General features: G+C 47.9%; 1 protein-coding gene across 2 annotated transcripts; it reads left to right on the forward strand.

The window, feature by feature from the left end:
* Nucleotides 1–467: 467 nt before the first annotated feature.
* On the forward strand, nucleotides 468–16,200 carry gabra6b (gamma-aminobutyric acid type A receptor subunit alpha6b). Of its 2 annotated transcripts, none has more exons than XM_062485899.1 (10): nucleotides 468–826; nucleotides 967–1,085; nucleotides 1,537–1,604; nucleotides 2,259–2,479; nucleotides 2,814–2,896; nucleotides 2,991–3,134; nucleotides 3,659–3,811; nucleotides 7,752–8,005; nucleotides 9,579–9,866; nucleotides 13,562–16,200. In XM_062485899.1, the coding sequence occupies exons 1-9, from the start codon at nucleotides 792–794 to the stop codon at nucleotides 9,837–9,839; spliced, it is 1,338 nt and encodes a 445-aa protein (XP_062341883.1). In that variant the 5' UTR covers nucleotides 468–791; the 3' UTR covers nucleotides 9,840–9,866; nucleotides 13,562–16,200. The 2 variants fall into 2 exon arrangements, with proteins under 2 accessions (XP_062341883.1, XP_062341882.1); XM_062485898.1 differs by having other exon boundaries at nucleotides 9,579–9,835.
* The last annotated feature ends 4,344 nt before the right edge of the window (nucleotides 16,201–20,544 follow it).

Raw genomic sequence — 20,544 nt, forward strand, 5'->3', positions numbered from 1 at the left:
CAATTAAATTTCCCATATTTACTTTTAATGTAGATTGTAAACTGCTATCCGATTGAAGACAGCAGTCTTCTAGAGCACAGCACAACCAAATTAGCATTGAAGTAAAACAGATGATGGGTTTTGTAAGAAAAAAAGGTTTCAGGTTATATAGCCACCGTAGAAGAGTAGTGTGCGCTATGTCCCTCCCACTCTCCACCACCACCTCCGCAATCTGATTCACACCCGTTCACTTTTATCTACTACTACAGTATCATTTCTATTTGTTGACACATGCTGCAGTGTGTTTGGCTGGGTGTAAAAAGTGTGTCAGCGCTAATGGAATAAGAAGAGTTAGTCGTGACCTAGGTCAGCATGCAATATGGACAAACTCTGTCTTTTACTTGGATAATAATTTAAATCTTTAGAGTTTTCACAAATACATTGAAACCCTCTGGTGTAATCTGTTGCAGGATATTTTTTTTCGAATCTCCAAACGAGTCTTTGTTAATTCCCTGTCAAAACTATCACTGGCTTTCTTTCTCCCATCTAATCTCCCATAATGCCTTATTTGATTATTGTCAATGCCCTCCGTCCCTGCTCTACAGTCTCTTACAGTAAAACTCTTTAGTTTTTCAACTGAGCGAGTCAGATGAGGCGCAACCGCACTGGTGAAGTCACAGTGGACTGGCGCAAATGCCTCGCGCTTCACACTAAGCCTTGTTGTGATCGGTTCTGAATATGCTTCTCAATCATGGAATATGCAAATTATGACAGTTGACCAGAGATTTTTGGCTGTGGAGTTTTGGTGAGGCATGGCGCTCGTTCTCACTTGCTTATTTCTGTCCTGGTAAGTACATACAACTCTTTTTCTTCGACTTTTACGCACGTTATTGTACGTTGGTGATTGATGTGATTTGTGAAACTGCGATTTTAACAAGTTTTATCAAGTGACGCACTGGTGGCATTCTGTATGTTCTTCATTTACAGTGTGAGCAATGTTTGGGGAACTCAAGCGCCACAGGCGAATATTTATTTGGATAACATAACGCGCATATTGGATAGATTACTAGATGGCTATGACAACAGGCTACGACCTGGATTTGGAGGTACAGTTACACATATTTATTTCGAACAGGTTGTTTTAAGATGTGAAATAAAAAATGTCAGTTTAATAAAGTTTTAGTTCTAACAGTTTCGAGGCACGAATTTTCTAGGTACTTGCCTGTGTCCCATCTTGGAAAGTCTTTGTAATATATAATTGATTTCACCATGAAATATTTGCCCTCGAGTGCGTGCATGTGTCTCGGCAATTAGATGAATCACTGACCACTCAGTCTTTCGAACAATGATCCAACCTGTTTGAGGCAAAATGATTGGAATTGTTCTGTAGAGCAATTTTCAACTCCAGCTCTATGGGTATTGCTAATCAGATGGAAAGCAAATATTAACAGTGTACATTATAATATAAATACGTATATCCTGTGTACATGTCTTGCTACCTTTTTGAGGAAGTTTGCTGTTTGTTGTTTGTATCAAAAACAACACTTTTATTTCTAGGTCCAGTCACAGAGGTCAAAACAGACATCTTTGTCACCAGCTTTGGTCCTGTGTCAGATGTTGAGATGGTATGTAATGCACTTGCATAACACAGAACTCTAGAGCCATATATATATATGGCATATATATTGTTTATATAAATATTTCTTTTAGTAGTGTTCACAGTAGATATGTGAAAGTACAGTATTCTCGCATGGGTGTGTGTCCACAGTGGGTGGGATTCACGACTGCATATGTCCACGGTCGCAAGTCATATTCTTTCGACCATCCTTCATTACTATGGCATTTGGGCAGGATGTCATTATTCCAGCTTAGGGATTTTAATCTGGTTGACAATCCCTATCGGAGAGGGTTGGGAAGCGGCTGAGTGTTCTATTTCCCTACACACCATACAGCCTCCACGTAAAGCCACGTAGTTGCTATTCTATAGGCAGGGACAGATGAGGATTTTCAGGGAAGCAAAGCCATTCATTTGATCTAAAAGCATTCCAGATTGAGTCATACAACCGCTACACAGTTACAAAATGTTCGAAACTAAGACAGGCACAGTGTTTTCCATGACATACACAAACACATCAACTATTTCAACCAATGATTGCACCAAATGAATTCGCTCTGGACAATGACCATGAAGCGTGTTTAGCTCAACTGTGAATCATCATTCTGAAAATGTGACCACGCATGCCCTCAGATTTCATTTCCCCAAAACTGGCATCCCACAGGAGTACACGATGGATGTATTTTTCCGTCAAACGTGGATCGACGAGCGGCTGAAATTCGAAGGCCCCATTGAGATCCTGCGGCTGAACAACCTCATGGTCAGCAAGATCTGGACGCCGGACACTTTCTTCCGGAATGGCAAGCGTTCCATCTCTCACAACATGACCACTCCCAACAAGCTGTTTCGCATCATGCAGAATGGAACCATCCTCTACACCATGAGGTATTACTGAGCTACACTGAACATGTTCGGAGCTGCCCAGGACCTGAGCGCTACAGCCTTGGGCTGTACAGGGAGCTATTATAAACACAGACATGAAAGCATATGTTCTTAAAGGAATGGCGTGATGGCCTACTTGAGTGCTTCACAACAAGAGTGAATGCAACACTGGTGTATTAGCATGACACGGTGGGGGGAGGGGGGGGGGGGAGGGGGGGGGGGAGGGGGGGGGGGAGGGGGGGGGGGAGGGGGGGGCTGCATTTACATCAACGCATCTCTCCCTAAATTGGCTTTGTGTCTGTTGTAATATTTGGTCAAATTCATGATTTAATCCCAGACTGACCATCAACGCAGAGTGTCCAATGCGGCTGATGAATTTCCCCATGGATGGCCACGCCTGCCCGCTGAAGTTTGGGAGTTGTAAGTATTTGTTTTCGATAAGCCCCGGTCAGACAGATGGTTACATGATAGCGATTACAGACTGACCATGTCTATCTCGGCCCCCGCTGTCCAGATGCTTACCCTATGAGCGAGATTGTCTACACGTGGAAGAAGGGCCCGCTGTTTTCTGTGGAGGTCCCCCAGGAGTCGTCGAGTTTACTGCAGTACGACCTGATAGGTCAGACTGTGTCCAGCGAGAGGTTAAAATCCAACACAGGTAAGAGAGATGGGTCGTCTCGTGGCTGTTATCGCATTCGAGTCAGACTCGGCACACAGCTAAGCAGGAAAAACCACACAGCTTTAGGAACTGTCCAACTCAATCATCGTATGAAAGATGCCTGCGTGCACATGGACTGGATGTGGGTCCACGTCTTTATTGGAATTGTTTCAATTGAAAACTCTCTTTCTGTCTGTCTGTCCCTGTCCCTGTCTCTCTCTCTCTCTCTCTCTCTCTCTCTCTCTCTCTCTCTCTCTCTCTCTCTCTCTCTCTCTCTCTCTCTCTCTCTGTCTATCTTCCTACATGAACTGAATGGTGCAAATTGATTCGTAATTATTTGATGTGTTCAATTTGCAGCATTGCATGTGTGTCATGCTCGCCCAGTACATGCCATATGTCCTGGAACAGCTTGCTGTTTCTTTGATATCTGTTCACAGAAATCATGTTGTATGTGAAATTCTGTGAAAATACTGATTTGTCGACTCGACCACGGAAAACAAAGTTCAATTTTTGTTTCCCGACAGGTGAATACGTTATAATGACGGTTCACTTCCACCTGCAAAGGAAGATGGGCTTTTTCCTGATCCAGACGTACATCCCCTGTATCATGACTGTCATCCTTGCCCAGGTCTCTTTTTGGATCAATAAGGAATCGGTTCCTGCTCGAACTGTATTCGGTAGGCCTCTTCTGGTATCCTCAAACCTCACACCCTCTTTCACGTCCCCCATCCATGTTCACATCTCAGTGTCAAACCAAGGGGTCCTGACATAAGCGAAAGAACATTGGGCTGGGATTATTCTCGTTCCGTTTTTTCCCACCAAGCTGGATGTACCGATTCGTCACCCACAGCATGTCTTTCCATATTGTGCCTTTGTGTGACAAGGCGGGGAAAGTTTCCCCTCGTTGTTAAGTGGTGTTCCTTGGCAGAACACGCCGGAAGGTTTTCAGCAATGTGTGGAGTGTCCGACTCGGTGGAGCGTTGTTAGCGCAGAACAAAGTCACAGCCACAACAGCTTTTACCGAACTCATTATCTCCATATCCTCCACCTTGGCCAAGTACAGTTAATTGTAAATAACTCCTGTTCTGAAATTGGTCATACCAGGAAGGCAGAGGGGGAGTCTGTTTACTTGGACAGTTGCCGAGCAATCGCAGGTTCCGCTAGTTCGTGTTACATCACGCTACAGTTACCACACATCGCTCTCTCTCGCCTGGGGAGGTTAGAGCTCTTAAGTTCCCATTGCCTTCCTTTTTGATTTTCCCATTTCCAATTTAGTCTCAGTAACATTTTTGCCAAGCTGGAGCTGCTGCCCTTTGTAGATTATGGCTCTCCTCTCATTCCATCTCCTTTCTCTCTCTTCTCTTCTCCTTTCCTCTCCTCCCATCCTCTTTCTCCCCTCCTTCCCTCTCCTCCACACCCCTTTCCTCTTTTCAGTCCCCATCTATCTTCTCTTTGGTAGGCTATCCAAGTTCTGACAAGACCCCTCCACTCTTAGGGAAGAATAGCTACCAATCATTACCGTGTGTGTTGCAACTTTGCAGGCCCCACGCGGAACGCACATCTGCGAATCCTCATTAACCTCCCACATCCTGCTGTTTTCATTCTGCATGGTGAAGGGGATAACAGAAAAGAGAGAGAGAGGGAGAGAGTCGATGTGTCGGTGTTTGGTGCGGTGCTGTCTTAACTGCTGGTTTGTTCTTCAGCAGCGGTTGCATAAAGCTTATTGGATTTCAACCAAAATATACAAGGATGGTGAGGTTTTATCTTCATTCTTTACACAGTTTGTTTACGCTCCCAATGCGCACCCTAAATTGCACCCTAAATTGCACCCTAAATTGCTTCCGTAAGTCTAATGTATTTGATGTTGGCACTGGTTGAACACCAGAAACAGTGATAGGAGACACAGTGAGCTACAAGATAAAAACCGAGAGGTAAATGCCCCGACGGATAAACTGATGAAAGACTGAGGGAGGACAGACAGAGTGGAGGACGAAAGAGGGAAGATAGGGCAGAAGTGGAGTGAGACAGAGGCTGATCAAAGCACATTAGCCATTGTCGTGGCGCCACGGCAACTCTGCCCGCTCCACTAAGAGCTGAAAGTCCCCTGAGCGCAGTGCTCACACGCTTAATTGAGTGGGGCCTAATTTGTGCCTCGTTTTTCTTCGTCTTTTTTTTTTTTTTGCCTTTTTTAAAAGCACACAAATGCCTCGGGCTCTTCGTTCCTCCATTTCTCCAGCTTTCTCCTCCACTTCCGCCTCCCTTCGCCTCCCACCCTCGCTTTCTTTGACCTCCTCCATTTTCCTGACACACTTTCACGTCCATCCCCCCCCCCCCCCCCCCCCCCACACACTGCAATCAAGTGGCTGAGTAAGACAGGCAGCGTTGACAGCCAGTGGGGAGAGTCTCGTTACTGTAATGGGGAGTTGGTGGAATCAGAGTTGAGATGCTGAAAAACATTATTTCATCCACTTAGACACTACAAGTTCCTCCCTCCCTCACACGAAAGATAAGAGCACAGACCACAGTGGCCTATTGGTCCATTTCTTCTATTTTAGCTGGGCGAGAGCAATCTCACTGGACCCGATCTCCACTGTTGTTAATGGCCCATTACACGGCAAGTCGAATGTGTGAATTAATAGCTTTTGTAAGTGGCTCGGTGCAGGATGGTCACTGCTTCATTCTGTCTTTTCAGAAACGCTGACTGTAGCACTCTCTTTTACAAAGAGAGTATTGCAAGTGGAGCACACAGTTTTTGCATGTGTTTGTGATGGGGTTTCATTGATGCTGCTTGATTAGGGGAGACCAGGAGTGGTTGTGACATGGGTTCGCTGAAAGTGACAAAGTGTTCAATACCCGGTCTCCCCTATGATATTTGCTTAGGAAAACGAGACGGGATGTAGGCAAAGATTCCATGCTTTCCTACAGCCGCGGGTGGAAAATGTGTTCTGAAATGAACTAACTCGTTATTTACATTTTAGTCATTTAGCAGACGCTCTTATCCAGAGCGACTTACAGTAAGTACAGGGACATTCCCCCGAGGCAAGTAGGGTGAAGTGCCTTGCCCAAGGACACAACGTCAGTTGGCATGACCGGGAATCGATCTGGCAACCTTTGGATTACTAGCCCGATTCCCTCACCGCTCAGTCACCTGACTCCCACATGGGAGTCAGGTGTTATGTGGGATTGGGCCTCACAATGGCTCCGACATCTGTTCCCTGTAAACGCCCGTCGCGTGTGAAGCCTCCGCCCGTCCTGGAGTGTGTGTGCGGCTTCCTCTTTCACTCCCCTCCCCTTCATCATCATCATGCTCTCCTGTCCCTGATTATTCACAGTGCTCCGCTCATCCATCCTCACGCCCCAAGAGTAAACCCGACTGCTCATCCCAGCCCACATCCCATTCATCATCGCCGCCGTCTCCCCCATGCATGTTGGCCCATGGATGTCCATCAGCGATGGGGTTCACCTGGGTAATGTCGGGACTGGTATGACATCCTCCATCCACCTCCTTTCTCCTCTCTTCGCCAGCTTCTGTCGTGTGTAGGAAGTTTCGATGTGAGGCGATTAACCATAGATATCTGTTCGACTTTCGGTGTATTCTTCTGTTTAGGGATGCATGTGAGATTTTCTCTCAGTTTATCATCGTTGGCAAGCTAGACATTTATTACTTGCTCATCAGCCAACTCTTTATAGGCTAGGAGACTCTCTCGCATGCCCTAATGCCCCCATTGTTGACACTTCCCAAATTATAATGTTAAGCTGCAGATTACATAAATCATCAAGAATGCTAATTGTTCTGCCCCTTTGGCAAATGATGTGGGCATCAATAAGCATCTAAATAAAATATTTAGCATAGATACATTTACATGTATGCATTTAGCAGACGCTTTTATCCAAAGCCACTTAGATAATAGATAAAGCATTTAAAATCATATTCTATTGAATGTACCTGTTCAGCATCTCGTCAATTTTGTTGCACGAGACAAATTGACAATGCCCATGAATGAACCAGACATGAATTACGGACACAATATGTTTTGAATTAAATGAATATGAGCCGGTGCTTTCTAAATGAAGATTTTCAAAGTTGAAAATGTGTCTCCACCCAATCAAAGATATTGTGCTTACTTGTGAAAGGGTAATGGCAGAAATACTTGGAAATGCATGATCTGATTCGACCTATTGGGTTCAACAGAAACCATTCGAGGCCAACTGACATGCCTGAACACAGCCTTAACCATTTACCCTAAAGCTATCCAATGACATGCAAGCCAGTATCACATTAAACTGCCAGTGACTGAGCAACAAACCTACCATTTGTTATTCCCAGTGAACCATGTAAAATACCCCACCCACCAAATGAAAGGGTTAGCGGTCGTTGTCTTTTAGGAAGACAGTTTAGGGAACTTTTGGTGGGGGGGATAGTGAGACCCACACTAGGAATAGTCCGAGCAACAATGAAAAAATTATTTGATAGCACAATAGAAACAAAGAAATCGAGGAAGAATCATTACCACAGAATACTTAAAATATTAAAACAGTGCCTTAACTCATGGTTTTCACTCACTAACCCATTTACAACCTATATAACCTGTATATTTGCATGATGTCAACACACAGGCATAACCACGGTGCTGACCATGACCACTCTGAGCATCAGCGCTCGCCACTCTCTACCCAAAGTCTCCTACGCCACGGCCATGGACTGGTTCATCGCCGTCTGCTTCGCCTTCGTGTTCTCCGCCCTCATCGAGTTTGCGGCCGTCAACTACTTCTCCACGCTGCAGGCCAACCGGGAGCTGCGCAAGGCGGCGGCCATGAAAGCCGCCGCCCAGGAAGCTGCCGCCGGGGGGAGCGACGGGGACGTTACCTCGGTAACCTTAAACCACACTCGCGCACATATACTCCCGCACGCGTACACACAAGACAGGATACATAGGCACACGCACACGCGTGGGCACATGAGCACATACGCGGGCATACCTGCGCGCGCGCACACACATACACATACACATACACAAACACGCACACACACACACAAGTCCAGACACGCAGGCCACAAGCTGACACAGAGACCCACAGTGTTCTGCTTCTCTTTCACCGGCCTCCCGTGTCGCCCCCCCTCCCCCCCTCCCACCCCCCACGCTTCTCAGTGTGTGAGAAGAAGAGCACTTTGACGTGGGGAGACAGCCAGTGGGTCCGTGAACGACGCTGCTGCGGATTATGTAAGCGGAATAGATTAAGGGAATATCCGGGCAGATCATTGCAGGCTCACGAGGAGGCTTGGAGCCGGGGAGGGAGGGAGGGAGGGAGGGAAAGAAAGAAAGGACACAGAGGGGATGGCTTTGAAGGCTCTGACAGAGAGACTGCAACTCGGAGGAGGGTAGTACCAAACCCTCAACATGTTGTGGGAGGATAGGCTGTGCTCTACCCAGAGAGGTGAATCTCAGCATACCATCTGCTGTCAACAGCACAGATCCCCTCACCAGTCCCCAGTTCAAGCACTGCCAAATATATGGATCCCCCAGGTCATTGTCTAAGGTATTTCTCAGTGATGGAATATATGACTGTAGATGAAGAGGTCGCAGGTTCAAATCCCACTCTATCTGTGTCTTTGGATGAAATTGTCTGCTAAATGAACACGTTATTGTTATAAGGATTTTCTTAGGTGAGAGTCTGTTTGGCCTTTGGTAGAATGATATTGAGATGCTGCTGAAAACACGAGTTTACACCTGTTTGTTTATTGAGCTGTATACCAGAAGGCCAGGTTCACCGTTGTTCACCTGTTCAAATTGGATTCCACCTGCCGTCGCGACCAAGCCAAACACAAGCTCAAACTGATTGCACAACCTGCGTATTCTCAAAATGTGTGGCCTTACTGTAAATCCAGTATCTCTCTTCCCAAGCCAAAACAAAATCCGATAGTACAGTATCCAGCCTGCTAGTGCTCTTGTTTGTTTGGAGAGACAGTATGCTGAAATGTAGAGCAGCACAAAACAGGCTTGGCTGATTCTTTTGGGAGTTGGCCAGGAAGAAGCCAAGCCTGTTGTCATTTCTCAAAAATAGCTGCTGAATTACAGTGTTGTGTGAGCCACACGCTCGCTGTGTGATTTCTCACCTCCGGAGGAACCGTGGCGCAGTTCGGCAGCTGACATTTGCCGCTCCAACCTGGTGCTGGGAAGAGAGCCAGTTCAGCCTGCGCGCGCGGACTCCCTGTAAACACACACAGGCCCGCGCTCACACACACACACACACACACCAACAGATGTATACATAATTGTAAATGCGGATACGGCGATATATATATCGTCGACGAAAGGAATCGATTCGACTCGATCTCCGTGTTCAGTCAGTCCTTGTACTAACAACCTCTCTCCATCAACCCCATCTCTCTCTCTCTCTCATCCCCCCTCCCTCCTGCTCCCCCGCACGCGTGCGGTCGCCCAGCTGGACCCGAGCAGCGTGCTGAAGAAGAGGATGAACTCGGCCCCTCTGTTCGAGCGGCCGGCCAAGACGTTCCCCAACCCTCCGGTGAATGCCCAGGCCTTCCTGCAGCAAGGCTCGGCGGTGCCGGACAACAATGTCCTGACGGGCACCAGCATCATCGACAAGTACTCCCGCATCCTCTTCCCCCTGTCGTTCGGAGCCTTCAACCTGGTCTACTGGATCGTCTATCTCACCAAGGACACCATGGAGCTCTCCAGGTGAATGCAGGAAAGGGTGGAGGCGGTGAAGGTAAAGAGCCGGCGGCGGTGGTCGTGATGGCGGCCGGTGGGGATTTGGATGGTGGTCGTGCTGTTGATAGTGGTGAGGATAATAGTGACGGTGGCGGTGAAAGGGATGGCGATGGTGAAAGGGATGGCGATGGTGAAAGGGATGGCGATGGTGAAAGGGATGGCGATGGTGAAAGGGATGGCGATGGTGAAAGGGATGGCGATGGTGATAGTGACGATCATGATGCAGATGGTGGTGAACACTATATTTGTAAACTTTGCACTGTAACAAGGCATTCAACATTCAAACGAAAATCGAAACCGGGGAAAGTAGACAGTACTGTCTCAGTAATTGGCAAACTGATGCGGTTTAACAATCTGAACGACAGAGTTGAAATCTTTGTCACGTCGACGTGCGAGTAAGGAGACAGACAGGCACATGTGATGGAGATAGAGAGAGACAACCACAGCACAGCGAAAGAGAGCGACGCGTGAGCGCGTGCGGCGGTGGCGACGGCGCCCCCCCGACTTGACACGTAGCTCATCCTTGCACACCACCGTCAGCCTAGTGCTTCAAGTCCCCGCACGCGCGCACACACACAGACGCACACGCGCCCCTCCATCCACCCTCCCTCCCCCCGCGGACACACGCGCGCACACGCAGACTCTCTGTGCTGCTTCAGAAAACGAAAAGAAACCCCCCCATGGCATCGCGTGTTTGGCCGATGAGGAAGTGACAGTCTCTTTCTTTCCCCTCGCGAAGCTTGACGCCTGGAAGATCGTGAATTATGCAGCAGTCGCACACAAAAAAAGGCCTCCATGTAGTTCCTGCGCTAATTAATAACTGCAGCGGTTCCGGTTGCGCCACCGATATTGAAATGGCTGCAGGAGAGTGTGTGCACCAGGGTTTGTGTTTTTTTTTTTTCCCCATTGTAATTCAGCCCCTCAAGGTGTCATTGGCAACAGTCTCATTCTCATTCAAGGCCATGCTTCAGAGACTGCCACTGGAGGCTGCCAATGGGAGGCAGTGGTAATCATTTATAGTTCTTTTTATAAACTCGCACACACATACACGCACGCACGCACAAATGCGAACAAACACTCCTACACACACACACACAAATCTCTCAGGCATATATTCTCTCACAAGCAATTTTAGCATCAACCAGGACAAGCTTTTACTGCCTGATGGTAAAGTTCTCAGAACTCAGCCCTCGTATGATTTCTGAGGTGTGTTGTCAAACGCCGGAGATGTATGTCAGAGCGTCGGTGCTCTCACATGAAAGCTTCAAGCTGTCAAACCGGTTCCATCCCATCTCTTTTCACCTGCAGTAACGGCTCCACACATGCACGGCTGTCAGTTGCAAGACAGGCTGTCCAGTGCTTCAACAAGATGCAAAACGTCTTGAAATCCTTTCTAAGGAATTTGGTTAAGTGTAGTGGGTTTTTCAGAGGATTTTTAAGTAAATATTTACTTTTTTTCCACCTCAAACAGCATGCTACAGAACACAGTTGCTGTGTTGACAGTGTGCAAAGGCTCACCTGTCACCCTGGCAGCTGAAAAAAACAAAACAAAGGCTTTTCCTGAACTTTTTCAGGATTTTGGCCTGCTGTTTTTATCCTCTTGGCTTGGGGCTGGACAAGACAAGTGACTTTACACTGCGGTGATGGCAGCTGTCAGGCACTGACAGGACTTCTGTGACGTTTTCTTGAAGCATCGCAGTTAATTGATACAGACTGAAACGGACCAAGCAGTTACGGACACGGCGCGGCATGCGACGGCGCGGCATGCGACGGCGCGGCATGCGACGGCGCGGCATACGACGGAGCGGCATGCGACGGAGCGTCATGCCACGGCACAGCCACGCCTCGAGGGCCGACAAGAGATACCCAAAAAAGACGGGATCAAAAAGAGAATGAGAACCTGTGTGGAGCTATTGGAAGTCGAGCCTCTCAGCTCGAGATGTGTTCGTTGTTCATTCCCCAACGGGCGGCTGCTTATTAGTTATTACCTCGCATTTCTTCTCATAATCCACCACCCCCAAACCCGACCTCGCTTCTTTCCCCCGAAATATACTCTCATCTCGGGCCCCCCATTCACACCCTAGCTCTGAATAAATGTTGTTAGAGCGAAATGTTAAAGTAATCCGCTGCATTTTTGTTTCAATACATTAAATGCTGGTATCCATTTACAGTAACAGGGCCTTCAGCCTGTGTACAGTTTCTCTTTTATGACAGAATCACTCCTGGGAGGCAGAGCCCGAAGGAAGAAAAGACTCTTAAGAGACGCTTGCAGCCACAGGACAAAGTGATCTAAATAGGATTCCTCTCCCCCGCTGTTGGTGCCACCAGGCTGTCTTAGTGTAGCAGTGTAGCAGGCTTGTGGTCACTTTTTAATGAATAGGGCCATTGAGGAAGGACATTAAGGAGACACATTTGCTGAAAAGGCCTCCAAGGGCCCCAGCAGTGTGCGTCTGCAGGCTAGCAGAAGGTGATAAGCTCCCTTTCTTTACAACGCACTGGAGTGCCTCGACTTGAAAACATTTCTTTTATGATGGTGTCGCTCATGAATCAAACACACGAAATATCCCTTTCCTGCTCGGTTCCTATTTAAAGCGCGGCCCTTTCCCTTCACTTGGGTGTGATGACAATTTAAATAACCGGCTCGCGAATGGAAAATGCAGGCTAGCGAAAGCGAATCCCTGTCAGTCCTTCTCGTTCTTATTTATCTTCTCGAGATGGCCTCAAAAGAGAGAACAGCCAATCCGCCTGTGTACCATGTTTGGATTTGTGTGTGTGTGTGTGTGTGTGTGTGTGTACAGTCAATGTGAAGTGTTTCTATAAACATGTATCCCAGTCTGTTCTGTCAGGCAGACAAATGTGTTGGCTTATAGATCCACGCAGGATAAGATAGGCCACGTGATGTCCCCCGTCGCCTTCCCCCCCTCTCGCGTGGTCACAAGGAAGGACATCTATCCTGATGCGACATCCACCAAACCATGAGCAGTCAGCACTTTTGTTTATAAGGCCGTTGTTTAGAAGACCACATAAATATATATATATATAATTCCCCACAGACTTGTGCATCTCACCGATCAATATACACCTTCCTGGCTCAGTGTGCTCTCTCACATGCATCACTGAGTCCACATCACCATCACCATGGGTAACAGGCATTCCTGATGACACACCATGCAATAACAGGGTTGAAAAAAGGCTCCTTGTTCAGAACGAGCCACTGGTTTTTGACACATACCGTACCGACGTAGGTGTGAAATACCTGGCAGAGCTTCCCAGGCAAACGAGGGAAGGCAGAGGAGAGGCGGATGATTTTCGCAAGGTCTTTGTCAGCGGTCCATGAGCGAGGGCTTGATTCAAATGAGCAGGCCCGCATGCCAACCGCCAACCTTGGAGGGGGCGGGGGGGGGGGGCGGGGGGGGGGGGGGGATCACATTAGAACGCCCTCGGTGTGAGGCTTCACGACGACTCCGACACACTCGTTCCGTGCCGGGCCCTGTGTGTGTGTGTGTGTGGGGGTGAGTGAGTGTGTATTAATATGTACTTGTGTTCTCGCCCCCTCCTCTGAACATCACTCATAACACTTAACACAGTCACACGGCGATATATCGGAGTAAAATAGACCTGACTCCATTTATCGCCTCTGATGGCTCCCTTCTCACTCTTTTAATCATTTGTTGTCTTGTTCTTTTCTTACAGTGTGTAAACCTACTGGAGCACCCCCTGCTGTTGCACACATATTCACACTCTCTCTCTCTCTGACACACACACACACACACACACAAAAGCAATGACCCAGTCAGAACCAGAGAGAACACTCATCGCTTGGACGGATGACAGAGACTCTCGCCAAGGACCTTTTTTTTTAATGCCGTTTTATCTTCTTCTTCTCTCGTTCTCCTTGTGACGCGCAAGGCTTTGAGGGCATATACTAGCCTCTTCCAACTACCAACCTGGGAGCCCAGCTCGACTGATAGCCCGTGGGGCTCCCCCTCCCCTCTCTTTCTCCTCCGTCACTGCTCTCTCCCTTCCCTCCCTCCCTCCCCGAAGAGACGCAACACACATTGGCACTTCTCTTCCGAAACCCTGCGTCCGTTTCCCTGTCGCCGCCTGGAAGTGCTGGTGCGTCCCGGGGAGGAGCTGAGTGCTTGCTGCGGGCCTGGGGGGTCCTGGCACCACGAGAGGCATACTCCCAGGGCCCTGGAACACACCTGGGGGGAGAGCGGTACCAAGGGGCCTGGCTGGCCCTCTTCTGCCTCAGTCCCCTGGTGGTTCCACCCTCTCCGTTTTTATTGGGGGGGTTCAGCGGCTTCATTTCACTCGCAGTGAAATGTATTTCTGAAGTCAGTTCTTTCCATGGTTTGTTATGGGATAGGATCCTCACCTAGATTGGTTGAGTATGCATCCACGCACGCACACACACAAGCACCTTTCTCTCGGAATGCCTCAAATGTTTCTCTCTTTCAAGCACATACTGTACTTATCCACGTCGACACAATCACCCAATCCTTCGGCATTTAAAACGGGTTCGCTTTTTCACATCCCCAGATTTCATTACCCCTAGGGGAATTATAAAATGGAAAGTACCAAGAAATGTGTCGTTCAGCAGTCTACAGACAGGTAAACAACATGAACTGGGTGTGTGTTTGCTAGCATCCTCAACAATCTTTTAAAACCTGGGCTGTGGATTCACAATATATGTAGCTAACTTTGCTGTATTAGGGGTATTAGTATGATATCGTTTCCTGGCAACAGGCTGCACACCTCTCTTTAGATTGATTTGTTCTTTAATGCCTGCATTGTTTGTTTTAATGTTTTCTATTTTTGCACTTTGATGTAATTGCATCTGTCATTATAGGACAAGGAAAGGATTCTAAAGTGGTTGGCAATTATTCATTAAAACGACAGCTTTCCCGTTTTCATTTTAAACCGAATCCCTCGCAAGCAATTATGCATCATGCCAAACACGTTCATTAATTAGCTGCTGTCTGGATTTACATATGATTATGCGCCATTTCCAATTAAACAGGGAAGGTAAACCATTAAATCCACCCAGGTTCGTCTAAATATATCCTTCTTCATATGGGACGGTCTTTATTGGGCAAACATGACTGTCTCCCACCAGAGTATTCCCCTCCTCGCTGGCCAAACAGAAGCAGGGACATATACGTTATTTTGTACTCAGTTCCTTAAAGTTCCCCCTGTTGTTCCAAGTTTCTTCTTTTTGATCTCCTCTGAGATTGGAGAAGAAGCTGTAGAGAGGTCAGGTGGTGTAATGGTGACCCCACGGGTGTGTGTACCCTAATAGCTCATTTGTTGGAGTTGTCCAGTTATCCTTGAAGAACTAGTTGTGTTGACTTCATGGGGGTATTTCAGGGAACTCTTTTGTCCACACATCTGGTGAGGTATCACTGGATATCACATCTGGTCTCCCTTTCCCTACTGTCTGTGTCCGACGTGGAGGCTGAGGACCTTGGAGCTCCAATTACAGAAAACCCCTGGAGGCTCCTGGATGGATCATCCCATCCCATCCCCCTATGGCTCTCGACAGCACAGGAGGAATAAACCAATGGTCAAATACAGGGTGCTATACAGTACATGATGTGTATATAGCATATTACCATGGAGTGTTACGTACTTACACTAGTGGATATTTTGTGCATTTCAAAAGAAAAGTGTGTGTATGTGTGGAATGTGTGAATAATGCCTGTGTCATCGACCTCAATTATTTCCTCCAGCCCCGACCCACCAGCATGTCTTCGCCTCATCAATCGAGGTACCAGAATGAGCATGATCTTTAACCCTTAGTGCATTTGTTAAGGGTTGGGCTGTGAGGGTTGTGTGACACAGGCCACAATCACGCCTGTCACCTCTTATTTTTCACTTTATCGTCAATGGGTTTCCGTAGGTTCAGCTACTATTATGCCGTCGTTATTTACCTGCTGAGAAAATGTCAACATGAGCCAATGACGGGTGTACTTGTGAATATTTCACACTTACGTAATGTAGTTTGAGAGTCTTGAAGACCTTGCTTGTTTTATGGCTATACCATATATATATGGCTTATACTTAGATTTACCAATTGGGAAAATGGACTGCAGCTTATGTAAATAATGCTGAATTAGTAGAGCCTCCATGCAAACTCATTATATTCCGTATAAATTACACACTGAAACCCATACATTTTTATTCCCCTCAGAAGGCCTGTTGTTATTGCAACAGTGCACAGGATTTAGGTTCCCAGAATGTTCTATCCGTGTACTAACCGCTCCTTATATCTTCTCAATTCTGCCAGGATTCTATGTAAATTATTATCTTCAATAAAGCCAAATTATGTATGTTTGCTCCGTTCTTTATTCACAACACAATGCATCTTTTCTAAATCAGGACAATATGATTTTAGTTTGCAGGTACTGTAGCTGGCCAACACAGTACTGTGTTCCCAAAGCTCTTGGCCGGGTTTCCCAGATTCTGATTGCGTTCTAAGAGCGTTCTAGAGCGTTCTTAGAACGCTCCTAAGAAGCTCTTAGCGTTAAGAGCTTCTTAACAAATCTGGGAAACCCGGCCCTTGTTAGTAAAGTCTCTAGAATAAACGTTCCACGACCCAAGAGGCTGGTTTACCATGATGAAGACAGGAGGACCAAACAGACCGGTGTTTCACCCGTGATGATATCCCCACATCAGACAGCAAAGCCTTTCGCGAAGACAAGACAGGCAACGGTCCCGCGTAGATCGCCTCTGGTGAGCGAGAGCGGGTGGCGCGACTCACCACACATCATTTTCCCATCTCTTCTGTGAAAGGGTTTCTAATACAGACCTGGGGTTTTCTCTCCTGCGCTTATTGGACGAGAGGCAACACAAACACGCCCAATCAGCGTCCTACGAAGGCGGAGATACAAGGTGGGAGCAAGGCAGCAGCTGACCGCGAAGGTCTGCCGACAAAATCGGCCACTCCTAAGAAGTCTTCCTCTTTCCCTCTAACCCGTCCGTCCTTCTATCTCTGAGACGGCCGACAGGCAGGAGGAGAAAGAGAGCGAGAGAGACAAAGAGAGAGAGAGATGGAGGGGGGGGGTACTCCAGACCGCGGGACGTCCGCCCATGCGCTTCCGAGCATTCTGGGTCACCCGCTCTTGTCAAAAAGGGTAGAGTGCCACCTATTGGTGCACAGCCTGTATCCTCTAAGCACCACTGTGCGAAGGTGCCCACTCCATGCGGCATCACCGCATCTCTGACACTCACACACCCACACACAGACGCACGGAGATGTAGTCATACTGTGCACACACACACACACACTCATATGCAGACAAAGTCTGATAGAACAGTGCTCTGAAGCATTTCGATGGAAAGAATACTGTTCTTTCTCCCAGCAGTGAGCTGCGCATATACCATGAGGGGTATGTGCCTATAAGGCGTACTTGTCAAAACCTTACTCATGTGTACATGCTTGTAGAATCACATGACATTCCGGCATAATCCCAAATGACATCTCCAGCTCCAGACACCTGTAGACACACACGCAGGTGGGCAGGAGGACAAACACACACACAGGCCAACACAAGACACGTGTGGAAATACACCCACACGACACAGACATGTGCAGACATGTCCACACACACGTACTGACATATACCGACACCCCCTCCCCCCGCACCCCACCGCAACACGCCCGTATGCCCACCTAACTAGTGAAGTGAGTGATAGGGGCAAGCAGTAAGGAGATAAGCCTCGACACAATGACGTTTCTGACTCTTTCCATAGGCCTGTCAGAGGCCACCATATTAGACCCATCATGTTCACTCAAATGCCAGACTGTCACATGCTGTCTGATTCATCAACTTCCCCTCACACTGTCAGCGGAGCGGAGGAGGGCTGGGGGACACAGCCACAGAAGGAGGGAGAGAGAGAGAGAGAGAGAGAGAGAGAGAGAGAGAGGGAGGCCAAAAGAGAGAGAACGAAAGAGTAGGATGAATACATAAAAGAAGCATGGAGGCAGAACTCTCTCGTGCCTGAAATGCCAAGCTGGTGCTTGAAAAACACTAGATTGAGCGTCACACATCAGGCAATGGCAGGAATGTTTGAGTCTCTTATATGGAACATGGCGGAACCTTCCATCACCTCAGTGTTGAGGTTTGTAATGTAGTGTGGCATGTGTGGAATTCCAGTAGTGAGTGAGCCAATTCCAGGTCTCTAAAATTCAGTATGCTTCCATTTTGATGAACTCCACATTATTTAATTTCACCAAGCCTTTCTGTCATTCTTAATTAGATGCCAAGCAGCCTGTTCTTTTCAGCATCGCTTGCAACAGGGAGAGGTACCCAAACGTAAAGAAAACACTGTGACAACAGACCCCGGCTTAATGGGCTTCAAAGGTTCCTAAGAGAGGCATGCAGGGAAAGCAAGATGTTCGATTTAGTACGAAAGAGCAGACAGGTGTCTCCTGCTGAAACGGCAGCCTCCTACGCGGTCCCTACTTTAAACAACAACGTCCCCCGAGTCATCAGGTCTGCATTGCCCTGAGCCTCCAGCCGTACCCAGCGCCACACACCGCCATCGGTGAGCCCGACTTGACCTTCAATCGAGCAAAACACATAGCGAGAAGGCCGGCACGCTTTGGCGCAAGCGTGATTGACAGCAAACAATGCCGAGCGATTGGCTCCACGGCTCCGCGGGGTGTTCTCAGGTAAATGTTTGCTCGATCCACCAGGACACGCGGGGTGTCAGGGGGGGGACAGGACCTAGAGTGGTCCTTTCCCAGAGGGCTTCGCTGTTTTCTGCACGAGCTAATAGGCTTTCTTTTTGTTTGGGGGATGGGGGGACAGGACAGTGTGGTGCGTCTGGTACAGGGATGTCTGTCTGTATCTCTTCAATCACGCTTTCTGCCATGTCTTTTCAGGCGTTCTATCGCAACCTAATTATCCAGCTTGTCATTCCTGGAGATCTGGGCTGAGTCACTGGCTTCTTTATTGTCTGTCCCCGCACTTGCTCCTCAACGTGCAGATTCATTTTTATGTTTCTCACCATAAAAAAACGGGCCAGGAGAAGACACAGATGGATTGGAAAGGCTTCCAAGCATTGTTTTATTTCCCATCCAAGGCCTGTAGATCCATGTTTTCGACATGGACATCTTGAAAATGTCAGAGTGTTTCTCTGGTAGTTGAGCCACGGGAGACTGCTGGGAGATATCTCTTCATACTAGCATGGCAAGCAGCAAGAGTTTCACCCGCCTATGATTAAAAGCTCCACCAATACCATGGCAACAGATTTTTTCCTGCCACAGTAGCCAGATATTAGCTCACTGACAGCCGAGTATTGACAGTAGGTGCCTACACGCTGGTGAAAGGCCAAAGGGCAGCTTGTGCCCTCAGGCTTCTCTTGACAACGTCGAGGTGTGTGTGTGTGTGTGCGTGGTTGTGAAGGCTTGTACTGTTCAGGGGTGCATGGGTTGGATGAGGAATTCTCAATGATGGCCTTGACACACTGCCTGGCTGATTGTCTCGGCCCGGTGCCTGAGAGATGAGGCCGGGACGGTTCCTGTTCTGTGGCTACGCGGGGCCATTAAAACCTGGCGATTATATCGATCCGTAGCCAGAAGCCCATCGCTACTCCCCATTCAATTGCTCTGCAGCTCTTCCTCCTTCAAGACACCTCCTTCCTTTCAGACTTTGGTGTCTGGTGCTGATTAGATCTTCAGAGAAAGCTCTCCTTCTGTGTGGAAAATCGAGCTGCATGTTAAAACCTCGGCAATACATCTAAGCTGGGGGATTACTGGATCATTTAGTCATGATGCACCAGCCCCAAGCATCTGCCGCAGATTCGTTCGACATCCCACTGGTCTGCCATCTTTGATACTCGAGTCCGTCTTTGATTTTGAGACGTCAACTGGAGATGGAAGTCCGAGCAACTGAAGCAACGTTTTCACTTCAGAGGAATGATGAGACGGAGAAAGTCGTGGAAAAAGAAAGTTCACCACATGTGCCATTAGCCCATCATAAGCAGCTTACCGCCCCACAAGACCCAGATTGTGGATATCTAGCTGCAGTCTACGAATAATCTCCAAAACGTAAAAACAAGAACTGACACAAGAGAATGGGAAAAGCCATCATCAGTCAAGATGGCGGAGACTTCCTCCAGACCATAATAAGTCTACTCTGAGCACGGTTCAGCACGCTATGACGCTGTATTGCATGCGGATTCCCTCTGCATGTTGCATTTTTGAGTGTGATATCCTTTCCCTTCGCTGTTTCTCCTTTTTCTTGTGTCCCGTTTGCATATCTAAGTGGAAGATTGATGTCATGAGGACAGAACCTATGCTAATCAGAATCACAGGAGCATCCCCTTGGGTTGAAGTTGGAGGAGGCCCCGTCTCTCTCTCTCTCTCTCTCTCTCTCTCTCTCTCTCTCTCTCTCTCTCTCTCTCTCTCTCTCTCTCTCTCTCTCTCTCTCTCTCTCTCTCTCTCTCTCTCTCTCTCTCTCTCTGTCTCTCTCTGTCTCTCCTCTCTCTCTCTCTCTCTCTCTCTCTCTCTCTCTGTCTCTCTCTGTCTCTCCCTCTCTCTGTCTCTCTCTGTCTCTCTCTGTCTCTCTCTGTCTCTCTCTCTCTCTCTGTCTCTCTTTCTCTCTCTCTCTGTCTCTGTCTTTCTCTCTCTCTCTCTGTCTCTCTCTCTGTGGGGTGGGGAAGGGGTG

The sequence above is a fragment of the Osmerus eperlanus genome, chromosome 19 (assembly GCF_963692335.1).
Source record: "Osmerus eperlanus chromosome 19, fOsmEpe2.1, whole genome shotgun sequence".
In the NCBI taxonomy this organism is placed as follows: domain Eukaryota; kingdom Metazoa; phylum Chordata; class Actinopteri; order Osmeriformes; family Osmeridae; genus Osmerus; species Osmerus eperlanus.

What these genes read in the sequence shown, in the direction of transcription:
- gabra6b (XM_062485898.1), top strand. Translation starts at nt 792, where the DNA reads ATGGCGCTCGTTCTCACTTGCTTATTTCTGTCCTG. An exon ending in ACTTGCTTATTTCTGTCCTG is followed by an intron (nt 827 to 966) that starts GTAAGTACATAC and finishes CTTCATTTACAG; the next exon opens with TGTGAGCAATGTTTGGGGAA. An exon ending in TCCTGCTCGAACTGTATTCG is followed by an intron (nt 3,812 to 7,751) that starts GTAGGCCTCTTC and finishes GTCAACACACAG; the next exon opens with GCATAACCACGGTGCTGACC.